Here is a 12,044-nt window from a genome sequence, read left to right on the forward strand (position 1 = left end):
GAATTGGCTTCCTATTTCGCAACAAAGCATCCTTCACTCATGCTGCCAAACATACCCTTGTAAAACTGACCATCCTACCAATCCTCGACTTTGGCGATGTAATTTACAAAATAGCCTCCAATACCCTACTCAACAAACTGGATGCAGTCTATCACAGTGCAATCCGTTTTGTCACCAAAGCCCCATACACTACCCACCATTGCGACCTGTACGCTCTCGTTGGCTGGCCCTCGCTTCATACTCGTCGCCAAACCCACTGGCTCCATGTCATCTACAAGACCCTGCTAGGTAAAGTCCCCCCTTATCTCAGCTCGCTGGTCACCATAGCATCTCCCACCTGTAGCACACGCTCCAGCAGGTATATCTCTCTAGTCACCCCCAAAACCAATTCTTTCTTTGGCCGCCTCTCTTTCCAGTTCTCTGCTGCCAATGACTGGAACGAACTACAAAAATCTCTGAAACTGGAAACACTTATCTCCCTCACTAGCTTTAAGCACCAACTGTCAGAGCAGCTCACAGATTACTGCACCTGTACATAGCCCACATATAATTTAGCCCTATCAACTACCTCTTTCCCAACTGTATTTAATTTATTTATTTATTTTGCTCCTTTGCACCCCATTATTTTTATTTCTACTTTGCACATTCTTCCATTGCAAAACTACCATTCCAGTGTTTTAATTGCTATATTGTATTTACCTTGCCACCAAGGCCTTTTTTTGCCTTTACCTCCCTTCTCACCTCATTTGCTCACATTGTATATAGACTTGTTTATACTTTATTATTGACTGTATGTTTGTTTTACTCCATGTGTAACTCTGTGTTGTTGTATCTGTCGAACTGCTTTGCTTTATCTTGGCCAGGTCGCAATTGTAAATGAGAACTTGTTCTCAACTTGCCTACCTGGTTAAATAAAGGTAAAATAAAAAATAAATAAATAAAAATTTAAATATTGGATGGGTCAAAACTTCCTCCAGCTAAAGACTGAGGTACTTATTGTTAGAGCCAAAGCAAAGAGAGAGAATGTAGCTGCACATTTTATTTATTTATTCACGGGCAATAAAGATAAAACACCAAGTAAAAAACCTAGGTGTTATTTTAGATTCTGAACAAAACGTTGACTGTGACCAAAATAGGTTTTTACCACCTGAGGAACATTACTGGCATTGGGCGGCAGGTAGCCTAGTGGTTAGAGTGTTGGGCCAGTAACTGAAAGGCTGGAAGATCAAATCCCTGAGCTGACAAGGTAGAAATCTGTCATTCTGCCCCTGAACAAGGCAGTTAACCCACTGTTCCTAGGCTGTCATTGAAATAAGAATTTGTTCTTAACTGACTTGCCTAGTTTAATAAAGTTTTTTTTTAAATGCTGAGGTGTGGCTGTTTCTCTCTCTGCTGATGCAGAGAGACTCCTCCATGCTTTTATTGTAAGCAGGCTTGACAACTGTAAAGCTCTCCTGTCTGGTCTACTCAAGAAAGCCATTGGTCAACTGCAAAACATACAGAATGCTGCAGCATGGGTACTTACTAAAGACAAGACGGAGAGCCCACATTACACCGGTTTTAAGGTCTCTGCACTGGCAGCCTGTGAGTTTTAGAATTCATTTTGAGATTCTTCTATTGGTTTTTAAATCCGTCCATGATTGTGCAGCCCAATACATGTCAGATGTGCTTTAAGTTATGTACCCAGTAGGTCCCTCAGGTCCTCTGGCACTGGCCTTTTAACTATCCCAAAGCCTAGGACCAAGAGGCATGGAGAGGCAGCCAGAGAACCTGAGGAGGGCTGAAACGTAGAACATATGTAAACATCTTTTTAGCTTTGCTTTTCCTTAGGGTGATTTTTAGTCATTCAGTTTGTGTCATTCTTTAGTTGTTTATCTTATGTTTGTTGTGTAGTAAATATTTCAGCTTTCATTTTCATAGTTTTTTATTCATTTTTTCATGTAAAGCACATCCATGCCTGAAATGTGCTGTATAAATAAAGCTTGATTTCATTTGATTTGACCACTGTGTTAGGGTATAACTAGGGCCTCAAAGAAAGGCCTTATGACATATGTAATAAATTGTCATAAATAAAGGCTGGTGGAACCATTCAGAGGGTTCTAGGAAGAATCTTCCAAAGATAAAAGGGTTCTCAGGAGAACCCTTTGTAGAAGGTTTTAGGCAGAACCATATACAGGGGGTTATTTGAAAAACCCTGCATAGATGCTCCTAGATAGAACACTCTGCAAAGGGTTTTACCCAGCACCAAAAAGGGTTCCCCTATGAGGACAAACCAAAGCTCCCTGTATGATTCTACATAGAAAAGGTTTTTCTTAGAGTGCAGTATATTGTTCAGATATAGAGATATACATATTGTGACGACCCTGGGTTTATAAGCGCGGAAATCGACCCTGCCGCTCGAGCATGCTTTTGCGGCACAGTCGATAGGTCAAGGGTTCGAGACCTGCTCCCTGCTGTTTCATTACAGTATATTCCATGGATATTTTTTAACTACTGTGTTTCCACTTACAGTAAATTGTGAAATTCTATGTGGTATTGGATCTTAGTCATACTTCTGTTGGAGGTACTAACAGTAGTGCTGCCTGTATATTATTGTTGTATCATTATTGTTTATGCTTAGACCAGTTTGGTATCCCTGGATCCATTCCACATACCGGAATCCTACTCCTTGGGAACACTGCAGGCTTTTCAAGAATTCAAATTTCCCCTCAGAATCAGTGATTTCGGAATAGGAGGGATATGTACTCTGGAGTCTGGTGTCAGTGAGAGCAAGGACAATGACACCGTTCTGTGTGTGGGAAACAACAAAAATATAATGTGAAATATGTCCACTCAGATTAGATGAGGCAGGTAAAAAGTTAAAGGGAGATGGGGAAATTAGTGAGCACAGGTGCAGAGTCACTTCAAATACTAAGAGATGTGTTCCGCTTTGTTGATGTGGTCTGGGGATTTCTAGAGGGCGTGGTGCTATTCTGAGTGCTTCATAATAACAATTCAGAAACCAAAGCATAAACCGAACAGTTTCTTCAGCAAGATACTTGGTCAAATATGACAGAATGATGAGCTTCCTTTTAAAAGAAATGCAGTGTTAGCGCAGAGGCACCTACGATCACTAGCAATGTAATAATACACATTTTACGCTGATTTCTTTGCCATTTCTCTGTATCCTTCCTGAGAAAAAACAGCTCATTGAGAATAAGGAATCTAAGGCATCTATTCTGTATTTCCAAAGAAATCAAACACACAAATGAGCTGATACATGTTTTTCCTCCCAGGCAGAGAGTATGTCTAGCTGGACCAGCCTATTTTACTCTCCTTCTGTTTCCACTGTAAGGTCTTCAATTCAAGGCACTTCACTTCACTGGTCAGGCGTTCTGTTTTGAAAGCAGGGCTGAGTATGTCTTGCTGTCACGCCCCCCCCCAAAAAAAACATGCAGGCGGGTGACAAAGAGAAGCTTTAAGGCTTCATGACCAACACCACTGTCCCTCGCAATGACAGAAAATATTCTGCAGAGTCGGCAAAGGGAAGCTCTAGAGAGCCTGATTCGCCCTGATTCGCTCTTGTCTGCAGTGTAATGTGATCGAGGCCAACGGGCATATCCTGTCCCTCGTCACATGGAGGGAGACGTGCGGGACACAGACACAGTGACAGGCTGGGTGGGGTCACATCATGCAGACCGACAATGAGACAGTAAAAAATAAGGACTTGGGGTTTTTTCTATCCCCAAACACAACACGGTGGCACTTCCTCCAACACCCTCTACAAGCAGCAACAGAAGGAAGGGGCACGGAGTCAGACACCACTAATAATCTCAACAAATGGTATTGCCCTGCTGGCCTGTTGAGAATAGGGTGGGGTACTTGCACTGAATACACATAAATCTAGTCTTTATTTAGGTTGGTAAAATATCTCATTTCAGTGTCCTTTTGACTTTACGACAGCTTATCTGGTCCTACAAAACCTATTAAGCTATTGGTAACATGGTTAACCAATGTGGATGTTGTTGTTAGAATATTACAAAATCAAAATGTGTTGTTGACAAAATAATTAAAATGGCTGTCTGGTAGCCTCAATAAATAGACAATATTTGCTGTAGTTTAACATGTTTTTGCATGTATAGCTTATTTTTTTATTTGACATAACTTGAAAAAACGCATGACTCGACATGACTTGCTCTTAGAATGTGCGACTTGGACTCGACTCGTTCTACTTGGGACTCAACTTGAGACTCAGACCTTGTGACTTGAGACTTGCTTGTGACTCGAATAACAATGATTTGGTCCCACCTCTGGTAAGCCATTACGGTGCCATCAACATCTACGAACAACAATAATGAAAGAAGAGAAATGGAGACAGACGGGGATGTAACGCCAGTAACTAATAAGCCTCATGGGGAAAGTGTGTCCCGGTGTTGTGGCTGCTACTGTCAGTACACTCGGTACCCTAGGCTAGGGTTGCAATATTCCTTAAAAAGGTTCCAAGGGTTTTCATGAATCCCAATTGGAGGATTCCCAAAATCAGAAGTGAATAAACAGGGAAAGAATCCTTAAACTGGGAATCATTCAGCTGCGATTTCTGAAAGAAAAATAAAACAGGGAATATGGGGAAAGCTTTTCTGAAAAAACAGGGAATTTGGGGAAAGTTTCCTGAATTTTGTAATCCTACCCCAGGGTGGCCTGCCTTCTTTCCCTAGCCTCAACCACCATCTCCACAGGACAATAGAGGCTCCAACTCAAACCCTCAATAGGCTAATGTGGTGTACCCTGATAAAGTCCACACAGATAAATAATCTATGCCCAATAAAACCATGAGGAAATGTCACCACTGACATGTTCAGGGCTCATGGATGATCAATTAACCTTTAAGCATGAAGAACAAGGTGTGAAGAAGACAGAGGAAAATATCTCAAAGCTTTTGCTGATGGATGAATTTGCATCCTGGCTGTGAGCAGATTACAGGGTTCATTTTGTAAAATGAAAGGAAGGTGTAGAAAGCGCTACACTCCTAAATCAGTTCCGGTTGTCACGATATTTGACCTTTTACTATTGTGTATTTCAAAATGAAATAGCCATTTCAAAAATGCTCTCAAATACTTTTGTCTAGAAATAGTTACAAATGTTTATTGTTCAGGAACAGTGTGTGTTGGATTTGTCTAATCTCAAACTTTGACGATCGATGAATCTATGTTAACATGTGGGTTTACTTGGTCTCATCCTGTTTGGACAACAGGATGGGGTGTGACACCGAGCCATTAGAGTCTAAAATAAGTCAATTCCCACCACATACATGAGTGAAAAACACAAAGAAAACCACCACTGTATTGTCGGAAACAGCCCTCCGAGTATGACAATGCATATGAATGTCTGTCACGGTTGTTATGATAGACGGACCAAGGCGCAGCGTGATTCGACTTCCACATCTTTTATTAGTGAAATTTAAACAAAACAATATACAAACAAACAACGACCGTGAAGTAACAGCACACACATCAGCACTCAACAAAACAATATCCCACAAATGCAGGTGGGAACAGGGACACCTTAAGTATGATCCCCAATTAGAGACAACGAATGTCAGCTGCCTCTAATAGGGAACCATACTAAGAGCACCAACATAGAAATGCATCGACTAGAACAACCCCTAGTCATGCCCTGACCTACAACACCATAGAGAACAAAGGGCTCTCTATGTTCAGGATGTGGCAATGTCATGTGAATGAATATTGCTCCTGTAAGTCACTCTGTAAAGGAGCGTCTGCTAAATGACTAAAATGTTAATTTATACTGACCAAAAATATAAACACATCATCCCATGTTTCATGATATTACAAAAATGTAATATTCTAACATGTATGATACAGTAGATACTAAATGGACAGATATAGCAACAACAAGGGCACAAATCTAGAAGTAACATTATATATTTTAGTCTGCTCAGTTGACCGTGCGATGAGAAAATGAATAGAAACTATGTATCTACCACTTAAGTCCAGTGCTGAGTCCTTACAGGGGGCACGGCCCACTATCTAGTCATCAGTCAGGGGGGTATGAGCCGCTAAGAAGCAATGTTACCTTGCCTGCACAAGTACCAATAGATGTCCTGCTCTGTAAATATTCTCCAGTTATGTTATGACACACAGTGGTGGTGCGAGAAAGATACTGTTCAAACAATTCAAGATCATAGCACTTGTGGCTTGGCTGGAAGTCATGAAAGTGTGGTCTCAAAGATCTCAAAGTCAAATTGATCAATTCAATATTTCAGACAAAGGCTTGAACGTGAGATATTTTTGCTTATGCACCAAACATGAAAGTAAATCCCATTATTGTCATACTGTTATTGAGTATAATGTTCGTGTAAACTAGAGTAAAACAAAGCTCTTAAAAGGGATGGTTCAGCTTTTTTAAGTCATGAAAAAAAACAGAGCCACCCCTTTAAACGCTGGATGATGGCCTTTATGGTGGAGACAAACATGAAACAACCAATAACTGGACTTTTGTTGAATAATTGAGTGTAGATATAAATTATATAAATATATCAAAGCCTTGTTTGTAGTCATAGCCTATCTCTGTTTTTAGAGGCCAAACCTTTCTCCAGAGCAGTCGGCCACATAAAGTACTACGCTGAGATTAATATATTTTTGTTGTGCTAATTCTGTAAAGCTGTTATTAATTAAAAGGACTAACACAACTGTCTGGCTGACAGAGGAATGCCGCCCGTTGTTTCTATGGAGACCGTCCCTGCGAAAAAAGAATCCGGGGGGACTAGTTGCTGTGCTGGGAACAGCAACACATAATCAATCTATACTCCTCGATCTTGTCCTATTCCCGAACCCTTGGAGTTGTCACCAGGGTAAAACCAGTGAAGGCAAAAGTACAGAGTGGCAGTTGCACAATTGCCTGATGACTCAAACTGAATTATTCCGCTGCTCTTTGTCCATTACATACTTCAGTCTGAAACTGCCATCGTTGAAGTCATTTGTGGTGACATCAAAATAAGGGGTGTTGCACAAAACATTCATAAGCAATTGGATCATCTCTAACCAATCAGAGTATCAAACCCAATGATGAATATTTAAAACGCTGCTTTGCCCACGTGTGTTCTGGCTCTGGCCCAAACCATCCGTTTCTAGGACCAATCACAACTGTTTGAATGTGTTACCATTTTAGAAATCGTTAGGAAGGTACTCAGATCCTGACTCATTGTGGAAAAGAAACTGACGTCCGTGGGCATGACGTAGCATTTGGCTGGAGCAAGGAATTTGGGTAGCCAGGCGAGTAGCACAGTACATTGAAACATATTTACCACTATATGTGTTAAAACACAACATGAAAAGAATAAAGACTTTTTAGTATAGGCTACTACGCATATATTACAGCTATATATCTATCATCTATATAAGTATCAGATATGCTATCGGCTATGTACAGTGGCAAGAAAAAGTATGTGAACCCTTTAGAAATACCCCGATTTCTGCATAAATTGGTCATAAAATTTGATCTGATCTTCATCTAGGTCACAACAACAGACAAACACAGTCTACATAAACTAATAACACACAAACAATGATGTGTTTTCATGTCTTTACTGAACACACCGTGTAAACATTCACAGTGCAGAGTGGAAAAAGTATGGATTTAATAACTGGTTGACACTCCTTTGGCAGCAATAACCTCAACCAAACGTTTTCTGTAGTTGCGGATCAGACCTGCATAGCGGTCTGAAGAAATTTTGGACCATTCCTCTTCACAAAACTGTTTCAGTTCAGCAATATTCTTGGGATGTCTGGTGTGAACTGCTCTCTTGAGGTCATACCACAGCATCTCAATCGGGTTGAGGTCAGGACTCTGACTGGGCCACTCCAGAAGGCATATTTTCTTCTGTTGAAGCCATTCTGTTGTTACCTTCTGTGTTTTGGGTCATTGTCCTGTTGCATCACCCAATTTCTGTTGAACTTCAATTGGCAGACAGATAGACTAACATTCTCCTACAAAATGTCTTGATAAACTTGGGAATTTATTTTTCCGTCGATGATAGCAAGCTGTCCAGGCCCTGAGGCAGCAAAGCAGCCCCAAACCATGATGCTCCCTCCACCAAACTTTACAGTTGGGATGAGGTTTTGATGTTGGTGTGCTGTGCCTTTTTTTCTTCACACATAGTGTTGTGTGTTCCTTCCAAAAACTCAACTGTAGTTTCATCTGTCCCAGAATATTTTGCCAGTAGCACTGTGGAACATCCAGGTGCACTTTTGCAAACTTCAGACATGCATCAATGGTTATTTTGGACAGCAGTGACTACTTCCATGGTGTCCTCCCATTAACACCATTCTTGATTAGTGTTTTACGTATCGTAGACTCGTCAACAGAGATGTTAGCATGTTCCGGAGATTTCTGGAAGTCTTTATCTAACACTTTAGGATCCTTCTTAACCTCATTGAGCATTCTGCATTGTTACCGTGGACTGATGAACATCAAGGCTTTTAGAGATACTCTTGTAAGCCTTCAACGGCTTTGTGCAAGTAAAAAATTCTTAATCTTAGGTCTTCTGAGATCTCATTTGTTTGAGGCAGGATTCACATCAGGCAATGCTGCTTGTGAATAAGCTCAAGCTCAAATTTTGTGAGTGTTTTTTATAGGGCAAGGCAACTTTAACCAACATATCCAATCTCGTCTCATTGATTGGACTCCAGGTTAGCTGACTCCTGACTCCAATTACCTTTTGGAGAAGTCATTAGCCTAGGGGTTCACATACTTTTCCCAACCTACACTGAATGTTTAAATTATGTATACAATATATATAATAATTTGCGTGTTATTAGTTTAAGCACACTGTGTTTGTCTATTGTTGTGACTTAGATGAAGATCAGATCAAATTCGATGACCAATTTATGCAGAAATCCAGGTAATTCCAAAAGGTTCACATACTTTTTCTTGCCACTGTATCTATAAAGACACTAAGGCTAAATACCACTCTTTGAAGTCAGTTCAAACGGCCCTGAAGTGTCATGGTCACCACCAGTGGCACTTGTCTGTGCGCTAACCCTCAACAACAAGACCCACACCACAGTGCCACACTCCCCTCCACTGCATGAGGTCTGGTCTGCCCCAAAGGCTATGTTGAATGTGTGTCACTGTGACTGACGAATGACAGAGGGGGACTGGGACACCACTGGCTGGCTTGAGAATCACCCTCATGGGCTGACTGGGATGAGATAACTTCTTTCAAGACTGCTGGAATATTTATTGTATAATACGGTAAGAGTTGTACTATACTGTATCTAATCAGGTTATTAAGATTGAAATATATACCCAATGGTTGTTGAGAAATGTGAAGGATGACCCATGCAGAGACTAGAGCAAGGGGAGGATGAAGAAGGAGGATTAGAGAGATGGCAGGGAGCAGATCAGACTTAATGACTGTTATGTGAGAGAGGGAGAGGTTGAAGGCTGAGGCAGAAGCAGAGGCTGGATGAAATGAGAGGACTATCTCCGCCTCTGCTCTCCAAACAGTTGCTCCATGGAATCCCGATGGTGATAGGTCCAGCCCATATCGAATGGCCATTAGCAGTGTCTGAGAAATGGCCAGAATACCACTCTGTATCTCTGTGTATCTGTCTATGTCAGCAGCCAACTTGGGAGGGAAATTACGAAGGATTTGTGGTGTTCAGATTTTTACGCCTATCAATGGTCTGGTAAACAAAATATTGACCAGATGTCGAATAATTGGAAATAAGTAATTAAAAGACAAAAAATCTACTCAAATGCATTCAAGATTTTCTTGCTACGTGTTTTCCACAGCTGTTCCTCAAGTCAATGGCTCCATCAAAGTCTTATGGATATCAAACATGCGCTCTGTCTGGCATGTGTGTGTTGCACTATATTCTCTTATAACACAGCTTTACTCAAATCGGAGCCGACTGCATTATTTGAACTTCAAATCACACACCTGTACCCTACTGTGTACTGATGGCACCTTCACTATTCTGAACACTGAACCTAAACCTCCTGGAACCTCCTAATTACACTAAATGTGGAAGGAAGACACAATATTTATCAATATGACAATGCACCTACTGTGTTTAATCATCACATATTTGATGTTCAAAATTGGTGGTATAAACTAGTGTTCTTGAGGATGTTGCTTATGTCAGGTTAAATGAAGGGGTTTTCCTAGCTGGAGTCAGATTGAAGCAATGTAGGCTATGGCAAATGTGCACCATTCAAACAAAGTCATTGTAACACTGTAATATTTGTGGCTTCCTAGGCCTGCAACAATGTAACATTCTCATGGCCATGGGATCCTATTGTACTTCCATGTATCCTTTTATCTTTTGTATGTCACTGATAAGTAGTCAGCCATAATGACATAGGGATAAAACACCAGTCATGTTTCCTAGAACATCTGTCTAAGTAGCCTACACTAAAGCAACCGCATCAGCTCTCAGCCATATTGGAACAGCCCATTTCGGGAGAAAATGAACGCCTGCCCTAGCTCCTACACATGCACGCCCACCCGGGAGAAAATGAACGCTTGCCCTGGCTCCTACACATGCACGCCCACCGCTCACACAATTAGAGCAGGCACGGCCCTCTGGTACGGTAATCTAGCGCTCCCTGCTATTTCCATAAAGCGCGACATAGTAGCACTATGACATTCAGGAACCCCATATACAGCGGGCTATTATTCAGGAACATGTGTTACACATTCCCATATTGATCCCCGAAAAATACAAACATCACAGAGCCTAAATCGATAGACAATTACCCACAGTATTTTTGGTTGTCCATTCAAATCCACGGTAGTTACACATTGGGACATATTATCGAGAGTGGTTATTTAGGGCAAATGTTGTATTTCCCGTGACTCCCCAGCTGTTGCTAGATGATATCCCTTACATGGACTGCCGATTGACCATGCGGCTTTGCCCTAGCCTAGATATAGGTCAAATGTCTTTCAAAGCACAGGCACACAGGGAGGCTATTTAAAAAAGCCGACAAATAAAAACAGTCATGGTGAATACCATTCTATTATATTTTGTCTGCCTATTGATGTTCGAATTTATAATCAAACTATTCACACAGCCTAATACCATCCTTTCTTCACTGTTTCCAAAAAATAAATCCCACAGTGCACTCCCTAAAAAGGCCGACAGTGCAATTAGCTAGAGTACATATTTGTCCTCCTTTTGCAGGTGTGACAAAAAGGGTGAAAAGCGTTCAAATTGAGCACGCCCGAAATTATCTGTGCGTGAGTGCATAAAATAGCATATGCAATACATGCAGTTAAAGTCAAAAGGCTACTTACTCCATGTTTCACCACCGGCCCGTTTCACCAACTCAGCTGTATTCGACTGAAATGTGTATTTTGCCTTTATTATCAACAGGAGTAGCTCGTCTTTCTCAGTAGCCCACTACCATCAATTTCGGTCTACGGACCCCCTCCCCTTCAATCAGAGAGGTGAAGTCGAGAAATGTGCTATGTCCCTCCCCTGTAGACGGCTTTGATGGGGAGCAACGCGCGCGTCCCGCAGATTTGGCAACACACAAGACACAACCCTTTAAATCAATGGCCCAAATAATTATTCGCCTTTGTTAATGCGTTCACAATAACTTCTATACATTTCACAACGCTTCTCCCACCATTCCCTGTTTAATGAGGATGTATTTTGTTCCGCGTTTGAGCTCATACGCCGCAATGTTGAATCGTTTGTTCGCAGCGCGCTCGACTGAGGTGAGGAGATACGCCCCCACATGGATAAAAAAAAAATACTGTGTAGGCATAGAATCGATATAGCTCGACTTTATTTCTCGCACATCAATTAATTTATTTAGGAGATGAAAACTGTTAAACATGACAAAATGTTAAACATAGGCTACCTTATGCAACCTATGATGTACAGCGCATTCGGAAATGTTTAGACCCCTTGACTTTTTCCCTCATCAATCTACAACACAGTACCCCATAATGACAAAGCAAAAACTGGTTTTTAGAAATGTCACATCTACATAAGTATTCAGACCCTTTACTCAGTACTTTGTTGAAGCAC

General features: G+C 41.2%; 1 protein-coding gene across 7 annotated transcripts in view; it reads right to left on the bottom strand.

Moving 5' to 3' along the window:
* Positions 1 to 11,720, bottom strand: part of LOC110490953 (paralemmin-1) — an 80,365-nt gene extending 68,645 nt beyond the window's left edge. For 3 of the 7 annotated variants that reach the window (XM_036952508.1, XM_036952484.1, XM_036952453.1), the window contains exon 1: positions 11,303 to 11,716. In XM_036952508.1, coding sequence (XP_036808403.1) covers positions 11,303 to 11,307 — 5 coding nt within the window. In that variant the 5' untranslated portion in view covers positions 11,308 to 11,716. Of the gene's footprint in view, positions 1 to 11,302 lie in introns of all 7 variants that reach the window. The other 4 variants (XM_036952353.1, XM_036952292.1, XM_036952414.1 and 1 more) reach the window with 3 other exon arrangements.
* Positions 11,721 to 12,044: the final 324 nt, after the last annotated feature.

This window comes from Oncorhynchus mykiss, chromosome 1 (assembly GCF_013265735.2).
Source record: "Oncorhynchus mykiss isolate Arlee chromosome 1, USDA_OmykA_1.1, whole genome shotgun sequence".
Lineage (NCBI taxonomy): Eukaryota > Metazoa > Chordata > Actinopteri > Salmoniformes > Salmonidae > Oncorhynchus > Oncorhynchus mykiss.